This window comes from Anolis carolinensis, chromosome 1 (genome assembly GCF_035594765.1).
Source record: "Anolis carolinensis isolate JA03-04 chromosome 1, rAnoCar3.1.pri, whole genome shotgun sequence".
Classification (NCBI taxonomy): domain Eukaryota; kingdom Metazoa; phylum Chordata; class Lepidosauria; order Squamata; family Dactyloidae; genus Anolis; species Anolis carolinensis.
Window position 1 is genome coordinate 214,907,240 of NC_085841.1, and position 21,795 is coordinate 214,929,034.

Here is a 21,795-nt window from a genome sequence, read left to right on the forward strand (position 1 = left end):
CTACTTGTGCCCAGCCACACGTTGCTGTGGCGAAGTATGGTGGTATGGGAAATAAAGTATAGAGGAATTGGTGGTAGTTAAGGTAAAGGGAAAGGTTTTACCTTACATTAAGTCCATTATAAATGGGTTATATAGGTGTGTGGAAGGGCCTTGAGTCTAAACTGCCATATAATCCAGTTAAAATCAGATAATATGTATTTTATAGGCAGTGTGGAAGGGGCCTAAGTGAGGCCTAACTCTGCCTGTCCCCTGGGCTGAGTGGGTTGCTAGGAGACCAAGTGGGTGAAGCTTAGCCTTTTAACTGGCAGCAATTGGATAAAATCAATTCTTCCTCTCCCTCTAATTAGGACTTTATTTTTCTTTTCTTTTTGTTGTATGAATGTAGAGGCATGGATGAGGAGTTGTGCTGCCAAGTTTAGTGTTTCTGAGATGTGTAGTTTTGTTGTTTTGTCCTAGGCTGAAGTTTCATTACCTTTTTATATATATAGATTAAAAAAAAATACAATTTACAACCTAAGGAAGGGAGGAAGGAGAAGCCAAAGGGAGAGAAAAGGAGCCCAGGTGGTAATGGGAGAAGAAGGAGGCAATTTATCAACACACTATTGCTTGATAAAGACTTAAAATAGTGTATAACTACTAAAATAATGTATAAATATTAAAATAAATATAGTGTCCCTACTTCGCGGATTTTCACTTGTTGCGGGTGGTCCTGGAACCTAACCCCAGCGATAAGTGAGGGAACACTGTACACTGATTTCTTTGAGATATGGGTGTGCTTAATTTTTTATTTGTATGCTTTTAGGTACACGTTCACTGGAATTTATACTTTTGAATCCCTTATAAAAATTCTTGCAAGGGGCTTTTGTTTAGAAGGTTTCACTTTTCTACGGGACCCATGGAACTGGCTCGACTTCAGTGTCATTGTGATGGCGTAAGTGATCATACAATTTTAAAAACCTTTATAAGGAATAAGTGTTAATTAGTGTTAGATTAGAGAATGTTGTTCAATTTGATTATATATTAACATGCAGACAAATGTGCCATATACTCCTTTGTTTACCCTTTAAGAATGCTCATTCCACGTCCCACATTCTGTATGTGCACTAGAATGGAAATCATCATTTAATTTCATGCTGTTTTAATTTACTGTAGTTCAGCTTTTCAGAAATAAAATGTGATTATCACATCAGTGAAATATAACTGCAGATGGCAATAGGTAAATTGAAATCTCTTTTTTGTAGATAAGACTATGAAAGGTGGAAAAGCCCAGAGTGGTTTTTTTGTGAAAGACCCCAAGTAATTAGCAATAAGCTCTGCCTCAATTTTGAATAACTGTGATTTAATTCTACAGGTATGTAACAGAATTTGTAAACCTAGGCAATGTTTCAGCTCTTCGAACTTTCAGAGTGTTGAGAGCTTTGAAAACTATTTCTGTAATCCCAGGTAAGAAGTGGAGTGGCTTGACAAAGTGCCAGGCCCCTTGTATCTCCAACTGTTTCTTGTGTGCTGTCATTGTGTTTGTGTGTGGACTCCCCTATTACAGATATGTGACAGAGTTTGTGGACCTGGGCAATGTCTCAGCGTTGAGAACATTCAGAGTTCTCCGGGCATTGAAAACAATATCAGTCATTCCAGGTGAGAGCGAGGTTAAACACAGAGGCTGAATTCTTAGTTCCAATTAAGTAGAGCACTTTTTTTCTAACATTAAGTCCCATTAATCACAGCTCATGTTACTAAAAGGAAGGAATCGGAAGATCCCTTGCCTTTTTGAAAGTAACAATTATTTTGATTTGCAAAATCGGCCTTTGCGTTTAACAAGTAATTGCATGAGACGTCTACAGAATGCACAGCCTATGCATTTTTTTTGTGGGGTTGCTTTTTGTCACCACTGCTGCATTTAAAGAAGCCAATTTACCCCCATCTCCCATATCAGAAAGTCTTAACGCTGTAGCTTTTGTAGTGCAATATCTTTTAACATTTGCTGCTCCAGATTGCAGTCCTATATACACTTATACAATAAACTCAACTGAAAGCAGTATAACTACTTGTGTGGTAAATATGCATGGGACTATTGTGCCCAATAAGATTTGAAATGATATTTTGAAAGGGTTTTTAATCTATATTTTCCAAAATAGACAAAAAAGGACCTTGCTTATTAAGCGCATTACTGAAGGTCAACATAAATATGGCCTAGAATATTGTTGTTTTGTATATTATTCACCCCCTAAAGGTAGTACTGTTTTTTAAGGAAGAATAGCAAATTATGTAAATTTACCATTTAAGCAAGAAAAACTAGTATGAATAAGGCATTTTCATACAATCCTTTTGTTTCATGCAAGCAATCCATAACAGACAGAAATGTCCAGTTTTGTAATACAATGTGTACATTTTGATGAAATGTACATAGCATATTCATAAACAGACAGCTTTTTGCTCTTCATACATTTTCTCAAGTGCTGGTGCTGTTTATGAAGCTTTTACTATTTCACAAACATGATATTTTTTGTTGTTTCTGCATGCCATCATCCATGAGATGGAATATATGGTATGTTTTAATATGCCTTTCTGTCCGTTTTCACTTGCAGGCCTGAAGACCATCGTGGGAGCCCTCATTCAGTCGGTGAAGAAGCTCTCAGATGTCATGATCCTGACGGTCTTTTGCCTGAGCGTTTTTGCGCTAATTGGGCTGCAGCTTTTTATGGGCAACTTGAGGCAAAAATGCCTGATCTGGCCACTCGACAACTCTGCCTTTGAAATAAACATCACTTCCTACTTCAACAGCACGGCCGGAGAAAATGGCACCTTCATTAACACAACTGTGAGCAACTTTGACTGGGAGCAGTATATTGAAGATGAAAGTAAGAATGATGTGCATTATTGATTGATTTATTTATTTGGAATCTTTATAGGCCAATTTGCAGCCACCAAAGGTTGTCAGAGTGGTTTCCAAAGTAATAGTTTGACAGTTTCCTGCCCCTCAGTCTTGCAATCCAAATAAGATATGACCCACAAGGAAAAGGGGATGGAGGAAGGGATTAAGTCCAGAAGATACGGCCTCTTCTTCTCATGCCCTGAGGTCAGGGGAGTGGCAACCTGGATAAAAGGAGGATCTTTCTTCTCCTTCTAGACCTATGCATGATAGATTTGTGCCTTCTTCTTTTCTCCCTCCAAGGCCAGGGCAGTGGACTTGAAGAGGCTTTGTCTGCCTCTTCAAGGGCAGTGCAATGGCAGTTGGGATGGAGGGAGAGACCCTTAACTATTTCTGGGCCTAGGCATAACTACTACAACAACTATGTTGTGATAGTAGTAGCTGCACCTGTTTTTGATGGTAATGATGGTCATTACTTGAACAGCAATTAAAATAATAAGTTGATTATTATGAGTTGTATTCAGCTGATTTCCTTTGCTGGTGGAGAACTCTTTGATCTATCTACTGGAACAAGGAAAGGCCGTGCTGGATGATTTGCCTTTCTCTTGCTGTCTACTCCTTTCCTATGTGAATCTATAGATAGTGTTAAAGAAGCTACAGGGAGGTGAATCAGCAAAAATGGTTTCCCACTTTGTTCCACTAGTGTCAGTGGTAAGGTGACAATTGCAAACCATGTTGTGCAATTAAGAAGAAATCTCTTTAAAATTATCTAGTGGCTTGGCTTCTGAAGTACCTCTATGATGCAACTTACATTGCACTTGCATAGTATAATCTAAGTTCATGTAGATGCATCACTCTTCTGTTAAATAGTAACATTGTGCGGCTAACTGTGTGTATACCAGTGTATCTACTTATTGTTCCATTGGCAATTGGGAATACACAGTGGCTGTCTCTGCATAGTTGAAGGATCAGGTGTTTATAGTGAAGATACTGACAAATGCCTATAGTATTGAAGAATATGCAACTGTGTGACTACAGACCTTTTGATTAGTCTCTGCTAAAACGGATTCATTGATTCAATTGCTGAATTGAATTGAGTAGACAAGTCCGTTATAACCTGGTCCATATCCACATTGAAACTTGCCCTGTCACGTTATAGTTTGATTTTCGTTCAGATTTATCATCCCTGCTTGTTGTCTCTATTTATTGTATGTTCTATTCTGTAATAGACACTCCCTCCATCAGTTTGACTGTCGCCCAGATTGTTGTCCTATATTGGACCTTTTAACGCCTTGGATGATTGTTTAATATTTTAATTATGTCTATTTTAAATCATGACTTGTTAATTTGTTTTTAAATGCATTCGTTGATGTCTTAACTATTGATTTTATGATATTATATGATTGTATGATATGTGAGCTGCTCTGAGTCCCTGTTGGGGAGATGGAGGCGGCATACAAAAATAAAATTATTATTATTATTATTATTATTATTATTATTATTATTATTATTTGATTGGCGAAGCTACATTTGTGTAAACCTATTTGAATGGTGAGTCAATATGTAGATAAATACAAGTCATTCATTGGCTGTGCTGTAGTCAAAACATAGGTACATATGAAAGAGCAACCATATTTATGCTTGTACAACCATGACCTGAATACATCCATTGTATATTAACCAAAAACATTATGTTGCACCTGTCTGTGACACCAATGGGATTCTTGTGCTGGGGTTTTGTTGTTGTTTTTTTTTGGGGGGGGGAGGGGACAAAAAAAAGTGCATTGCATTGAATACTGAAATAAAACTCTTAAGTTCTAAATTAGATTCGGCATCAGTTACTGGTTTCAGTATTAGCTTATGACACTGGGGACCACGATTTAAATATCCATCTATGAAACCCACTGGTTGACACTGGGCAAGTCATGTTTTCTTTACCTCAAAACAAAGCAAGGGAAACCTCACTCCTTTGAACAAATTTTGCCAAGAAAACACTGTGATAGTGTCACTCATTGCAAGTTACAGCAACAGTAACAACAACAAAGTATCTGAAGACCAGGTCTGAATCAAATGTGGCACCCACCCACCTGTCTATTATAGAATTACATGCGCAGCTTATTTGATTTGAATGTGTTTGATTATTTCCTCCGAATTAATCAGATGGTCTGTTTCTTTGTAATCTTTTTGTAATCATCTCTGTCCATACAAAAGCCATAGATAGCAAATGCCATCAGAAAGGCATCCATCCCCCTTTCTTCACACAGAAGGAAGTGCCTTTTCTAAGAGGGTCAACTAGATGCATCTTGAAGAACAAGATGCATTACTTTCAAACATAAATCTTGTTTGCAATCATATACCATTTTTTTCTGAACTATGAACATTTATGGGTAATTAATTAACAGTACAGTCTTAAAACATGGGACTTACTTCCAGGAAAATGGACAGACCTAATACATTCATTAACGGGAAACTTTTAGCCTTGGGCTGGGTCATTGTTGATGGTGAGAACTTTTGGCTTTTAAATGTAAATCCTAGTGGTGTTTGTTTGCCTTTTACAAATGTTGTATTTTGCCTTCTTTTGCCTTGTTTCTTTCTGTATCTAATCAGAGCGGATGTATTAGTAACAATAGAAAAATAGTTATTTATTCTTCCCCATCCCTTTTCCCAATTAGGTCATTTTTATACTTTGGAAGGACAAAGAGATGCTCTTCTTTGTGGCAACAGCTCAGATGCAGGGTAAGAATTTTAAATGATCGGTTGATTTTTATATAGATGTAGTCAAGTATCTGTACACCACGGCTCTGTGATCACAGGCCAGGGCACAGGGACCTTCAGGGTGAGGGAGTTTCTCTTGAAACTCAACCCCACACAGAGATCTCGCTGCATGACTTGTAGTCATCAGAGTTCAGTGTGCAACTGAAATGACAACTTCCTGAGTGTTGTCCCCTAAGGATTTGTGCTTTAGTTATTAGATTTGGTATTTCACTTTCCCAGTTCATTAGCTGAACAAGATCAGTCTTCTTACAGTGGCATGTGTAGACACTGGCCATTCAAACATATTCTGATATCTCTTCCATGCCAACTTTTTTGCCATGACAAGCAAAAAAAATCTATTTCAGTCTTTCTCGTTCTGGAAATATGCCTAATGCAGAGAACTGAGATCAGAGAACAAAAGCTAAGGAGGAATGAAAAGCACCAAATTGGTCAAGTGTAGAAGCACATCTCTACAAAATCTGAATCGGTATGCCATTGCTATAGCAAAATGGCAAATTAGAAATAATAAAATAATAGTAAAAGGTAAAGGTAAAGGTTTCCCCTGACATTAAGTCCAGTCGTGACCGACTCTGGGGGTTGGTGCTTATCTCCATTTCTAAGCCAAAGAGCCAGCATTGTCCGTAGACACCTCCAAGATCATGTGGCCGGCATGACTGCATGGAGCGCCCTTACCTTCCCGCCGGAGCGGTACCTATTGATCTACTCACATTGGCATGTTTTCGAACTGCTAGGTTGGCAGGAGCTGGAGCTAACAGTGGGCGCTCATTCCGCTCCCAGGATTTGAACGTGGGACCTTTTGGTCTGCAAGTTCAGCCGCTCAGCGCTTTAACACACTGAGCCACCGGAGGCCCCAAAATAATAGTACAAAATAGATATTTGCATTTTGGCTAAAATCTAGCCTTGGAAATAACAAAGCATGTATAATTTTTAGTCCAGAAGAATAGCATCACTAGCCTATTGCATAAAAAATGATGAGGAATCCTACTGTTAATTTTCAAATTGCTCTTTGAAGAGAGAACTACATATTTATTGGGTCAGATGAACAAATGCCATTAAACTAATCCAGAGATTGGAGAAGTTATTTTTTTGTGTTTGGAACCCCAAATTAGTATTTTTTTTTCTAAGTTTTGAATTAATCTTATGTTTAAACTGTATCCTGTTGACATTCATTGCAAGATAATGCTTTGTCCCAAAATAGCCTTACGAAGCATGGTTGATACAGAAACTCATTTCTGAAGTGGCCAGTCCAAGGGCACATCTATACTGTCAACTTAATTCAGTGCAGAAACTGATCAGCCCTACAGTATCCCATCCCCCCGCATCTTCAAGTCTGTGAGTCACATGACCTGGTAAAAGGAAGAAGAGCCCTCAAGGTTAAAGCAGATGTCCATTTCACTGCTGTAAGAGGGTGCCAAGCGATCATTGCCAGTGTAGAATCACCCCAAATCTACCAAATTTGGGTCTTATTACCAAACTCATTAGAACTTACACCTGCATGAACAGACAGGGTCAAATAGACCCTGACAGTCTTTGTGGGGAAAATCATCATATTATTGACTTATCCTTTTATAATTCCACTAGCTTTGCCCGGCCACGCGTTGCTGTGGCTTATGGGAAGCCTTTGTTGGCCAGGTGGAATAGCAGTGAATAGCCTTGCAGTCTCAAAGCCTGGCCGTTTTCTGGAGTAGCTGGAGCTGTTTATTGTATGAACGTAGAGGCATGGATGAGGGGTTGTGCTGCCAAGTTTAGTGTTTCTGTGTAGTTTTGTTATTTTGTTCTAGGCCAAAATTCCATTACCCTTTTATATATATAGATGTGTTCTCTATAGTTCTTATGCATGACAAGGTAGGAATCTGTGTTGTTGCTGCCATATTTTTTGGAGCCAATTCTACTCTTACTGGAATTACTGGTACAACCAAAATCATATACATAAGGTATTAGGGATGATTTGGACGGTGCCTCTGGAGGCACAGTGTGTTAAAGCGCTGAGCTGCTGAACTTGCAGACCGAAAGGTGCCAGGTTCAAATCCCGGGAGTGGAATGAGCGCCCGCTGTTAGCCCCAGCTCCTGCCAACCTAGCAGTTCGGAAACATGCAAATGTGAGTAGATCAATAGGTACTGCTCCGGCGGGAAGGTAACAGCGCTCCATGTAGTCATGCCGGCCACATGACCTTGGAGGTGTCTATGGACAACACCAGCTCTTCAGCTTAGAAATGGAGATGAGCATCAACCCTCAGAGTCGGTCACGACTAGACTTAACGTCAGGGACCTACCAAAACCTAGTTACACATCATGTCTACAGATGCTCATTCTTTTCATGTGGTAGAGTAGAATAGAGGATAAAGATGTGACCATATGTTAATTGTCTTATTAAAGAAGCTACTTTCCTCAAAGTATTTTCAAATGGTATTCATGGTCAATAGTACGCAATATCAGTTTGCAAAACAAGAGTTAGGATTAGAATAAAATTGTAATTTTGAAAATATAACACAATGTCATTGAGAATAGTATGAAATTATGTCTGATATGATTTACCTTTTCATAGTCAATGTCCTGAAGGCTATACATGTGTAAAAGCTGGTAGAAACCCCAACTATGGCTACACAAGTTTTGACACCTTCAGCTGGGCCTTCTTGTCACTCTTTCGGCTGATGACTCAGGACTACTGGGAAAATCTCTATCAACTGGTGAGAACTGCCATGAGGCAAGCTTCATACGTGTGAAAGTAGGAAGGTTATTTTTGAAGAAAGAGTGATGGGCTGGCTGCCTGTCTGATTGTTTAAAACATCCAGCTAGAATCACACAAAGCTAATTATTGCTATACATGTATTCAGTGTTTCAGTGCCATCACTAGACAGTTTGGGTCCAGGCTATTTGGCTGACTGCATCCCCTTGTACAAACTTGTTCAGGCCCTGGGATCTTCAGGAGAGGCCCTTCTCTCAGTCCCACCTCCATCTCAGGCTCGGTTGGAGATAAAACCATGTGATTTAAAGCATCTTTGTAATTGTGTAATAAGGACAGCTCTGACCGGAATGCATGCACATTAGAAGGTTCAAAAAACGAATTAGCATCTAGAGTTTTAGCCTTGTGGGTATATACCGTATATACTCGAGTATAAGCTGACTCGAATATAAGCCGAGGCACCTAATTTTACCATAAAAAACTGGGATAACTTATTGACCCGAGTATAAGCTGAGGGTGGGAAATGAAGCAGCTACTGGTAAATTTCAAAATAAAAATAGATACCAATAAAATTACATTAATCGAGGCATCAGTACATTAAATAATGCATATATATGGATATAGATATATGGATCTGTATGTATATAGGATTTGCAAAGACCTGCAAACATATGAGGGGAAAATTCATATATAAAATTAATGTATATAGATAGAAAGATACAGATATATAAGTACATAAGGATTGCGAATGCATGCAGGGGGTTAATGCCTATATATCTGTAGGAGAGTTTAACAAATATTTCAGAGGAAAAAGCTTTTTTTAAGATTGATGGATTTTTTTTTCTTCCTGATTTACAAGGGCATCTTTCCCTTTTCAAAACATTCACTTGGTTAAGAGCAAAGGAGGCTTTGGAAAACACACTGATAAGGGAGGATAAGAGAGGAATATATCATATATTGCAAGCAATGGCCTCCAGCTTCTGTTGCCTGGCCTTGACCCCATTATAAGTCAAGGGAGGCTTTTTCAGCTCAAAAAAAGGGCTCAAAAACTCGGCTTATCTTTGAGTATATACGGTACAACTATTGGAATATTTTTTTTAATAAAAATAAAAAATGATTTTTTGCAATTATTTTAATGTTACTCCCTCTGTTGGTATCATCCACTCTGGTTCACGCACTCACCTTGTGACACCACTGCAATATTTATATGATCATTGTTACTTTGGTGTCTCATGATGAAGGCAGTGTTGCTATTGACAACTATTTGTTTTCCCCCATTCCATCCAGACATTACGAGCGGCTGGCAAAACATACATGATCTTTTTTGTCCTGGTGATCTTTTTGGGATCTTTCTACCTGATTAACCTGATCCTGGCTGTTGTTGCCATGGCATACGAAGAGCAGAATCAAGCCACAATGGAAGAAGCTGAGCAGAAAGAGGCAGAGTTTCAGCAGATGCTTGAGCAGTTGAAAAAGCAACAAGAAGAAGCTCAGGTATTTTTATATTGAAAATGTACTTCTGTTGCTTCTTCCAGTCTAGTTCAAAGAAGGGAGAGCTCTCACAACAAAACCTCTCACTTATTATCAGTTGATGCCGCTTCTAAATATACTTGGGTCTCTCCAGCCTATTTTGGTGTCTGTAGAAGCTGGCAGGCAGCACAGCAAGATGAAGGAAGCTGCGTGATAGTGCAGGCAGCCTGGCCAATCATCATTCACATCTCATGGCACTGTATACAATTCGCTCAATTGCCATTCTGATCTCATGATACTGTATGCAATTTTGCCAATCAGCATCCAGATTTGAGTGACTTTACTCACCATTAGCTCCAGATGTGGAATGCCTTCTTATTTAACAGAGTAACATTCATTATGCAAACTTCAAGAAATTTCAGTTCCATATTAGCTTTGCCCAGCCACGCGTTGCTGTGGCTTATGGGAATCATTTGTTGGCCAGGTGGAATAGCAGTTAATTGCATTGCAGCCTCAAAGCCTGGCTGTTTTCTGGAGTAGCTGGAGTAGCACCCTTAATCAAAGAGCCATTTTGAAGCCTGGCTACTTCCTTTGTAGGGGAATCATTGTTTGGCCAGCTTGAATTGCACTGAATAGTCTTGCAGCTTAAAAGTCTGGCTGCTTTCTACATAGGACTTCCTTGCTAGGTCATGTTGAATGGGACAGAGCAGTCTCGTGGCTTCAAAGCCTGGGGGTTTTTCACCTAGGGGAAATCTTGGTTGGCCAGGTTGAATAGCACCGAATAGCCTTGCTGCTTGCAAGCCTGGCCATTTTCTACCTTGCAGAATCCTTGGGTGGCCAGTTTGAATAGCAAGTAATAGTCTCAGCGTGGCAGGTATGAATGCTGCAATTAGCCACCTTGTTTAGCATTTAATAGCCTTGCAGCTTCAAAGCCTGGCTGCTTCCTGCCTGGGGGAATCCTTTGTTGGGAGGTGTTAGCTGGCCCTGATTGTTTCCTTTCTGGAATTCCCAATTTCCCTGCTTTCAGAGTGTTGCTCTTTATTTACTGTCCTGGTTTTAGAGATTATATTGTTCTGTATTATTATACCACAGTAATTATTACATATTATATTTATAATCTTATATTATCTGCTTAGAAGTGGATTATATGAGGCCCCTTCTACACAGCTGTAGAAAATCACACTGAACTAGATTATATGGCAGTGTGGACTCAAGAGAAAAGCAGATACTGTGGATTATCTGCCTTGGCATTCTGGGTAATATAGCTGTGTGGAAGGGCCTTGAGTCCACACTGCCATATAATCCAGTTCAAAACTGGTAATCTGTATTTTATAGGCAGCATAGATGAGGCCTAAGTGCACTCTGCCTGTGCCCTGGGCACCATTTTGGCTGAGGGAGTTGCTAGGATATGAAGGGGGCGGAGTCTAAAGGCAGTGGGGGGGGGCTAAAGGCTGCAGAGCCTACCTTTCTAACTGGCAGTTAGAGGGAGAAAGGCTCTTCCTCATCCTCTGTAATTTGGACTATTTTTCTAGGGGTTTTTTATTGAAAGACATAGACTGGATGACTATGTCTTTTGTGACCAAATTTGGTGTGATTGGGTTCAGTGGTTTTGTTGTCGACTCCATAGTAAAATGACACATTACATTTTTATATATATAGATTATAGTATACACCACCATAAAAAAGATGATATTTTACCTTAGGGTACATACAACAGAACATCCCCACATGCTATTTAACATCCACATGAAAACTGCTGGGAGAGGTCATCTGCAGTTTTGGAGTGCAGTGTCATCCATACACAGATGATACCAACTCTACTACTCCTTTCCACTTAATGCCAAGGAAGCTGTCCTGACCCTAAACTGGTGTCTGTCGTCAGTAATAGACTGGATGAGGGCAAACAAATTGAAACTTAATCCAGGAAAGACGGAAATTCTCATGGTCAGTTGTAAGACAGATCTGGGAATGGGGATTCAGCTTGTGTTAGATGGGGTTACACTGCCCCTGATAACACAGGTTTGCAGTTTGGGAATTCTCCTGGATTTGGCTCTGAACCTGGAGGCTCAGGTATCAACAGTGAGCAAGAGTGCTTTTGCACAGTTAAAACTAGTGGATCAACTGTGCCTGTTCCTGGAGAAGTCGGATCTGACCACAGTAGTACATGCCTTATGTGGTTAGACTACCATAATGTACTCTGAGAAGGACATATGAAATATTCGGTGTAAACAAAATGGATTGGAACATGGCAATGGCTGCTAATCTAGTTTTAAATCTTTTAAAATTTTAATGTTTACATTTTTATTAATTTGTTCCAATTCTGGTTTTAATAGTTCAGTTAAAATGTAATCTTTAGTTGTGTGCTGTCTAATTTGCGTAAAGGTTTGTTATTGTCTGATGTCAATGTTTAATGTGTCATTATTTAATTCATGGTAGTCTTATTATTTCTTGGTTGAACTTATGGCATTGAATGTTTGACATTGTAGGTTGTTAACCACCCTGAGTCCCCATTGGAGAAATAGGGTGGGATAACAAATAAAGTTTATTATTATTATTATTATTATTATTATTATTATTATTATTGACACAAAGACATAGTATGACACAGCAAACAAGACCTATATGCTGGATTTCGTATCACAAAATCACAAGTCAAACACTTTCCAAATGTTTAGGACTGTACGATGTGTTTTCAGATGATGCACGCAGATCCCAGTAAGGTGGCCTTTTGCAGTTGACAGATTGTAATTTTGTCAATGTTTATTGTTTTCAAATGCCGGCTGAGATCTTTTGGCATGGCACCCAATGTGCCCACAACCACCGGGACCACCTGCACTGATTTATGCCAGAGCCTTTGCAGTTCGATCTTGAGATCTTGATAATGATTTACTTTTTCTTGTTGTTTTTCATCAATTCAACTGTCACCTGGTATGGTGACATCAATAATCCAAGCCTTTTTCTTTTCCACAGCTGTGAGGTCTGTTGTGTTGTTTTCCAGAACTTTGTCAGTCTGGATTATTATTATTATTATTATTATTATTATTATTATTATTATTATTATTATTATTATTATTATTATTCAGAAACTTCAGTTGATCCAAAGAGCAGCAGCCAGGTTATTAACTGGGGCTGGCTACAGGAAATGGACAATCCTCCTGTTGCAACAAGTTCAATTGGCTACCAATCCAATTTCTAATGCTGATTTGACCATAAAGCCCTATATGGCTTAAATCTATATTAGGTTCTTTATGAACCTGTTAGAAATTCTGCTGACAATTTCCTTCCTTCCCCTACATTGTAACAGTGACATGGAGATTGTAACTAAGGAACCCAGTGTGAACTGAAAGTATAGAATCTTACAAGTTCCATGGGGAGAAAATATAAAATGTTCCTGCTGGGAATTGCCAGCATGGGACAATGGAGGTGTTGCTTGTTTAGAAAAACACCAAGAACTGAAGCAACATATTATACAACCATCAGCAACATTTACTCTATCTGGAAGAACCCTGTGTCTGCTTGACATAAATTATACCTCTTCTATTTTTATTGTAATCTCTACCAGTAGATGAACCACAAAAGGCAGGGAAAGCATCAGATCTGTTGGCTACCTGTCAAAGCCCATATCCACTGTTAATCACTCAACCAATCAATAAAAAGTCTTTTTTGTTTGTTTGTTTGTTTTTATCAAGGCATAACCTTGACTATTAGTACTTGCATTCCCTGATGCTCTCTGGTCATGATGAACAGGAAAAGTGAGGTGATGAGAGTGAAGCTGCCAGCTCACTTTTCTATCCTTTCCCTTTGAGGATCAGAGAAAGTGGGTGACAGTAGCAGATAAAACAAATCTGTATCCACATAAATAGGAAACAGTTTCACATGCATATCATCAAAATACAGCGTGAAGAACCTGTTGCCAATCATAGGCCTTTTAAGTAAGTCCAAGAACTAAGAGAAATCTCAAAATACTAGTGTCTCACTTATCAAGGTGGGTATTTACAAATGTATTTAATAGTTAGGTTACCAGTTTTCGCTATTGCAACTGGGGATGTAACAGGAGAGGAGGGGACCCATTGGAGGCTTGTTGTGCTAAAATATGGAATTAGCTTTGATTTATTATTATGCGCCTTCAAGTTGAACTTCACTTGGAGATTTCTTGGCCAGATTTGTTTAGAGTAGTTTTTTTTTTTTTTTTGCTTGTCCTTGACTGAGAGAATGTAACACGCGTTCACTTCGGTCATCTGGAGAGGCCCTGCTCATGATCCCGCCTGCGTCGCAAGTGTGGTTGGTGGGGAAACGAGACAGGGCCTTCTCTGTGGTGCCCCCCCCCCGACTCTGGAACACCCTCCCCAAGGATCTGACAGGCCCCTACATTGGCAGTCTTCAGAAAGAACTTGAAGACCTGGCTGTTCCAATGTGCCTTCCCAGATTAATAGGAAATCTCCAACACCAAGTCCCATAAGCACTTTATTAGAACTAAGATCGTATATCGCACTCTGCACTTGCCCTATAAGCCTTATATATCACCTGTCACATCAGCACTTTTAATCTTGTACCCATTACTCTGGCCCGGCCCAGTTTTATTGTGTTTTAGCGTATTGTTTATTGCTTGTTGTTTATACTGTTTTAATTGTTTTTAATTTGCCTTTTGTTTTGTATTGTTATATTGTGTGTTGAGGCCTTGGCCTTTGTAAGCCGCATCGAGTCCTTCGGGAGATGCTAGCGGGGTACAAATAAAGTTTAATAATAATAATAATAATAATAATAATAATAATAACTTGCCCAGGTCACCAGTGGTTTTCCATGACCAAATGTGGCCTCCAGAGTCCTAGTCCAATGCTCAAAACACTACACCATTCTGGCTCTCAAAATAACTTCTATCACACAGTTCTATTATTTTTTCTGCTAAAAGCTTTCTTTAATATCAACTGCTTACTAGGTGTTCAACATGCATCTTTCTTTCATGTCTCCATCTCTCTGAAATACTTGGAACTGGATGACTCGGTTTCCTTAACTTCAGTGAAGAACTTCTCTTTTGTTCAGCAATGTTGTAAAGTATATCTGAAGGAGATATGTTCCTGAACTTACCATGGCAAGGGAAAACAGTGAATAATAACGGACTTTATTGAAATGAAGGATTTCTGCTGGAAGATACCATAGTGTCATTCTGAAGATCTTGAAAAATCCCTAGAGAGATGTTCTCTATAGCAATCTGCTAGGTCCTCCAGGGTGATTCAGTGGTAATTTCCAGTGGAAGCATGCCATAATCATGCCTCTGATCATCACCTTGATCAGAGGTGTCAAACTCATTTTCGCCAAGCCTTATGGTTGCCTTCAAAGGCCGTTTGTTCATTGTAAGACTGTATAAATATAACTACGTTGCCCTGGCAATGAAAGCCTTGTGGGCCATACAAAATAATGTGGTGGGCCAGACTCAGCCCATAGGCCTTGCATTTGACATTTATGACCTAGAGGACCTAGAAAATGTCTGTTGAGGACATACTTTGTTGGATAAGTGTAGTTGAAACCTGAGGTACCAATTCTGCAACAACAACAACAACAACAACTCTTTATTGATTAGTCAATTTTGACCATATCTAAACATGTGAAACATACAAAACGTACACACTTACCCATACATACAGTAAAACCATGTATAGATACAAAGCATCCCGGCCTACAGGCCTACTGACCCACTTCTAGGTAGTTGTGCAAATAAAGAATAAAAAGACTAAAATTAATTATTCCCTTAAGGTAAGGTTTGAGCGGGGGCAAGGGTAGGTGAAACTAGTGGCTTGTCCATAGTAAATTTTAAATTTGGATTTTGTTAACGGCATTAATGTCACAGCTCTCAGCTTCCATCTTCTTGCAGATGACCAGCACTTTTTGTGTTAAAAGTGTCAGTTTTAAAATAGAGTTTTTATCTGAACCCTGTAGAAGGATGTGCAATTTCTCCTTATTCTCTAAATGAGTATGGTTCTCCAGCAGAGGCTCTAAATAGAAAGATCGAATCCTGTTGTAATAGAGGCATTTTAAGAAAAAGTGTTCCGAGTCCTCCACTACTGCATCTACCTCAAGGCACGGTTCTCTTTGTATAGGGAATATTCTGATGTCTACCTAGCTTAGACTTAATATCGAGTTGCTCGAATCTAGCCCGGGTAAAAAGTTTTCTAATATATAGTGGAAGTGTAAAAAAGAGGTAGGTTTCCATGCCCACGTTGCATTTAAATTTTGCCAGGTATGGAGTGGGTTTAGCTTGCGCTATGATCATAAGATCATTTTGTGCAGCAATGTAAAGGGCTCTTTGGTAAACAATTGAGCACACTTTAGCCCTGAAATTTATTAGCTCGAGAGGGGCAAAACCTAACTTACTGACAGTGTGACTGAGTCTGCTTAGCCATGATGGCCATTCTTTGTGGTTTTCTTGTTCTAATAGGCATATGGCTGGGAGTCTATGTGGTTGCATTTATCTTATTTTCTGCAGTTCTGCAGATATAGGGGTTGTCTGGTATTTTCCACTTCTATTGGTATGCTAGCCAGCACATGAGACAATTAATTAAAACTAGTCTGGGACCCATGTGACCTTCTGGATATTGTTGAACTGCATCTCCCAGCATTCCTTTCCACTGACTCTGCTGGCTAGGGTTGCTCTCTCTCCTTATGCACAGTGTGGTACAAGCATGGAGGAGGATGTATTGGCATGATGCATAGTTTTGATTGATAAATGATTTATTGTATTTTTAGTCTTTTAAACTGAGAGGTGGTGATGGAATAAGGTCACCAGTAAAGTTCATGGAGAGTGGGAATGTAAATCCAGGCCTTCCCAGTTCCAGGTCCATATTGCCGTTCATGGTCTAGCATAGGCTCTAGGGTGGTTGCTGTACCAATTCTGTAGCCTTGCTGCCTCACGGTACATGATCTTACCATATGATGTGAGACCTACCAGAGTGGAAGAAAACATATGGTATTACACCAGGGATTATTGAGCAGTGGGAGTCTTATATACTGCAGATATGGGGCTGTACTGAATATATATATATATTTCCTGCTTCTTAGCAGGGGGTTGGACTGGATGGCCCATGTGGTCTCTTCCAACTCTACTATTCTATGATTCTATGATTCTATGATATTACAGAGTCCTTCTATGTGGCGCAGGGGCCAGGCTGTGGAACAGGCTGGTGAGCAGCCTGCTGCAATAAATCACTTTGACCATGAGGTCATGAGTTTGAGGCCAGCCCGTGCTGGGTGAGCACCCGTCAATTAAAAAATAAAAAATAGCCCCTGCTTGTTGCTGACCTAGCAACCCGAAAGATAGTTGCATCTATCAAGTAGGAAATAAGGTACCACTTAAAGTGGGGAGGCAAATTTAACTAATTTACGACGTTGGAATGAGGAAGTGCCGTCACAGTGGATGATGAAGCAGCTGCTCCCCCCTGTGGCCAGAATCGAACATCCCCTCAGGAGAAGGTTAAATTGCCTCTATGTCAGTCTCTGTCTCGGTTCTATGTATATATGGGCATTGAATGTTTGCCCTATTTGTATATAATGTGATCCGCCCTGAGTCCCCTTTGGGGTGAGAAGGGCGGAATATAAATACTGTAAATAAATAAATAAATGTGGGCTTCCTATGATGACTTGGGGATTAGTGGTCTCACAGTCAAAACATCCAGTGATAGCTGTGGAGGCTAAAACTGGGAACAGAAGAGGTTTGCTGTGTTTTCAAAGAATTGCATTGATTTTTAAAATTTCATTCCAAGTGTTCCAAGAAAACATTAAATGTTGATGTTAGAGTATAATTGCTTTGTCGCTGTTTATGAACCTTTGGCTACAGTAATGATTTCTCTGTGATTATGGCTATTGAGATCATCCAACTAATTCTAATTACTTGGCACTATAACCCAACAGACAACAGCAGCAGTGGCAGCGGCATCTGTTGCATCGAGAGATTTCAGCGGCGTGGGTGGATTAGGGGAACTCTTGGAAACTTCTTCAGAGGTGTCTAAATTAAGCACAAAGAGTGCTAAAGAAAGAAGAAACAGGAGGAAAAAAAGAAGGCAGAAGGAGCTTGCTGAAGCAGAAGAGAGGGAAGAAATGGAAACATTCCCCAAATCTGAATCAGAAGACAGCATCCGAAGGGAAGCTCGCTTGTCCTATGAAAAGAGGAGCTCAACTCACCAGGTATAGGGCAAATTCATTTTAAATAATGTAAGTCTACTTTTAACGTAGCTTTTTCAGGTATACAGCATGGTCCCTCAGGGGATCAGTTCTTCATTTTATCATGGTAATACCACTGGGCATTGCTATACAGTCACTCTGGGGAAAACATATTTTGTCAGATGCAGGGAAGTACAACAATACCACCTTCTTATCCATGGGTCTGGGGATGGTGGTGGTAGGTTCTTGAACTTACCATGGAAACAGGAAACTGCAGATATGGGGCTGTACTGTATTTCAGATTACTAAGGTTACCTGAGTAATGTATACCTTGTTTCTCCTTTAAATACTGCTTAAGTGTTTATTGAACAATGCATCAAAGTAAGGTTATGTTTTTAAATGATATTTTCAGAGTCTGATCGGCCCTTTGTACCCACAGTGTCTGCATTCATGGATCAGCCATTCTCAATTTGGAAATAGCCACAACTCCATCCCCCACTATAACTTGATTTTGCCATTTTATATAAGGGAATCCATTTGACTATGTCATCGTTTATAATGGGACTTGATCATTAATGAATGTTGGTATCCACAGGGGATCCTAGAACCAAACTCCAAGAATACAAAGGGCATATCCTATTTCAGGCTAGTCCAGAGAACACTGGAAGTTTAAAGTAGTCAGATCAGAAAACAGTTCTAAAGCTGAAATATTAAGTCTCAGTGTAAGGATCCTTCCACCCCTGACAGTGGTGATGCCTTTATTTATTTATGACTAGAGCTAATGAGATCTCAGGGAGGGAGTAGAATTCCATTAAGGAGTAACTTGTACTGCAATTAATAAAAGAATAACCATTGATTATTCCTGTTTTCGAAGGCAGAGTGACCATCTCCAAGCCTCTTGTGGCTGCTGAACATTGCTAAAAGCATTAATTGATGAGAGAGTATGATTAATATATGGTGGATTAATAGTAGAGTTCTAATTAAGTGGATCCAGCCATTGGGCTTCCCTTATAAACATAAGCAATAGCTGGTTTCTTTATTAGCTTATATTGTCTCAGGAAACATCTGCTTGCATTTGAAATTTCTCATTTGAAGGTAGTGCCTCGGATCTATGGAGAAGTAAGTGGTTGTCTATGGATATATGAGTAGTTGAGAGAATTTTGTCAAAGGATGATGTATTGCCTGACAGTGAAAGAAGAGTGAGTCATCCCAGGTTGCGAGAATCTGTGTCAAATTTGAAGAAAGGAGCACACAGAATAATAATATTTATTGCATCAGTTTCTGCCCTGCCTTCCTTTCCCTGAAGAAGCTGTCATTAGTAGTAGCATGTTAAGCCCACAGGAAAAATGTCTCATCTATCAAGTCAGACTATTTGTCCATCAGATGATGCCAGGCTTATAATTATCTTGTATTTATTATCATCTGGTACATGGATTTAATATCCTCTACAGCAACGGTTCTCAACCTGTGAGTCCCCAGATGTTTTGGCCTTCAATTCCCAGAGATCCTAACAGCTGATAAACTGGATGGGATTTCTGGGAGTTGTAGGCCAAAACATCTGGGGACTCACAGGTTGAGAACCACTGTTATAGCTGGTAATGAATCTGAGACCTTCAGTATGTAAAATGTGGGCTCTGCCACTGAGCTTGAGCTCATCCACTTCCTAGGGCCCTTCTACACTGGCTCAAATGCACAGAGAATTGGAATTTAAGGAGGCCAAAAGGAGGCCACAAAAGAGGCCAAAACTCCATCTTTTGGCAATGGGGTGATCAGACACCTGCCCCTTAGCACTGCCTAGCACCCATTTTACCATTTAAAAAAAACAAAGAAAGCCTAATTTAGATGTGTACAGAAGCACTGGAAGTACCCAGCCTTAGTAAAGATACTTTTCTTGCTTTTTAAATAATGAAAAGGGTGCCAAGGAGTGGAGGATGGCACTGCCATTCCACCTCCACAAGCTGCTTGAGAACTGCCTCCTGGGATCCCACATTTTCCCAGGTTTTTTTTAACCTGGATTAAACCTGAGATTCCATCTTTTATCCAGGTCATCCCAAATTATCCTGGGGCATCATTTGGATACCTCAAGACAATTTGCCCCCTAAACCACATTAAATGGCAGTGTAGATGGGGCCCTAGTTAGCCTCTCCGTGTCCTGTATTGGGAGATAGGACGGGGTATAAATAAAGATGATGATGATGATGATGATGATATATTATAGAAAGTGAGTGACAGAAACTAGATTAATATGCTTATTATATATAGACTTAAGATATCACAAGTTTACTTCTAGAAACAGATGGAGGACTAAAATTATCAAGGGTCTGTAGAACAAAACCCTATGAGGAGTGGCTTAAAGAGCTGGGTATGTTTAGCCTGCAGAAGAGAAGGCTGAGAGGAGACATGATAGCCGTGTATAAATATATGAGGGGAAGTCATAGGGAGGAGGGAACAAGCTTGTTTTCTGCTGCCCTGGAGACTAGGACGCGGAACAATGGCTTCAAACTACAGGAAAGGAGATTCCACCTGAACATTAGGAGGAACTTCCTGACTGTGATAGCTGTTCAGCAGAGGAATTCTCTCTGTCCCGGACTGTGGTGGAGGCTCCTTCTTTGGAGGCTTTTAAGCAGAGGCTGGATGGCCATTTCTCGGGGGTGCTTTGAATGAGATTTTCCTGCTTCTTGCAGGGGGTCTCTTCCAACTCTATGATTCTATGATTCTATGTACAGTGGTATAAAAGATCATTTGATTGATAAAACTGCATTACTTTTCTTAAGTATAACAAGGTCACAACTTTCATTTAAAACAGCTACATATTGTTTGTTAACAAGAGGACTAGGTCTGGAATCAAACAATCTGATGTCATCCAAAGACATTGCCTCTAGTCTGACTGCTGGAAGAAAAAAACTGGAGTGACAGCTGTGGAATCCACATGGACAACGGCATTTCCTTTCTTAAAAAGCGGCTATTGCAATTGTTTCTTAGTCTTAAACACTAACTGTGTTCCTTTTTGTTTGGTTCTCCTCCCTCTCCTCCCCCCCCCCCCCCCCAAGTCTTTGCTGAGCCTTCGTGGCTCGCTGTTTTCCCCAAGGCGCAACAGCAGAGCAAGTATTTTCAGTTTCCGTGGGAGAGCAAAGGATGTAGGATCAGAGAATGACTTTGCAGATGATGAGCACAGCACGCTTGAAGACAACGAGAACAGACGAGATTCTCTCTTTGTGCCAAACAGACACAACAGTGAAAGGCGCAACAGTAACACCAGTCAAGCAAGCTTATCATCCAAGATGGTACCATCACTTCCATTAAATGGGAAGATGCACAGCACGGTGGATTGCAACGGGGTGGTGTCCTTAATGGGTGGACTTACATCGCTCCCCTCGCCCACTGGACAACTTTTGCCAGAGGTGACAAACACTCTGTTCCATTTTAGTATGTCTGTCATAGGTGGCATGTAAGACTGTTGGATTTGTGTGACATTTCTTCTCTTTAAAATGAGTGGAATAAGCAAGCATTGCACGGAAAATCCCAAGTCCTTTGCCTTGCTACAGCCATCCAAACCTCTAAAAATCTTTAATTGAGGAATAGAGGATCCTTAGAAAGAGCCTGGCATGTGGAAAAGGGGGGGATGTGGGAAAATTACAGTCAGAATAGCTGTTTTGCTCCTATACTCTATCTGTGCAAGCTTTCTACACATCATTATCCCAGTTCTTTCCCATCAATGTACATGTGTAGTTCTTGCATATTACAAAAGCATACACATGCATACCGTGTTTCCCCGAAAATAAGACAGTGTCTTATATTAATTTTTGCTCCCAAAGATGCACTAGGTCTTATTTTCAGGGGATGTGTT

General features: G+C 39.9%; 1 protein-coding gene across 8 annotated transcripts in view; it reads left to right on the forward strand.

The window, feature by feature from the left end:
• The window catches only part of scn3a (sodium channel, voltage-gated, type III, alpha subunit), a 112,041-nt gene that overhangs the window by 30,479 nt on the left and 59,767 nt on the right, over positions 1–21,795 (forward strand). For 5 of the 8 annotated variants that reach the window (XM_062969230.1, XM_062969231.1, XM_062969232.1 and 2 more), the window contains 8 exons: positions 803–931; positions 1,352–1,635; positions 2,586–2,858; positions 5,542–5,605; positions 8,190–8,331; positions 9,615–9,821; positions 17,700–17,972; positions 20,999–21,349. In XM_062969230.1, coding sequence (XP_062825300.1) covers positions 803–931; positions 1,352–1,635; positions 2,586–2,858; positions 5,542–5,605; positions 8,190–8,331; positions 9,615–9,821; positions 17,700–17,972; positions 20,999–21,349 — 1,723 coding nt within the window. Of the gene's footprint in view, positions 1–802; positions 932–955; positions 1,636–2,585; positions 2,859–5,541; positions 5,606–8,189; positions 8,332–9,614; positions 9,822–17,699; positions 17,973–20,998; positions 21,350–21,795 lie in introns of those variants that run through there. The other 3 variants (XM_062969236.1, XM_062969235.1, XM_062969237.1) reach the window with 3 other exon arrangements.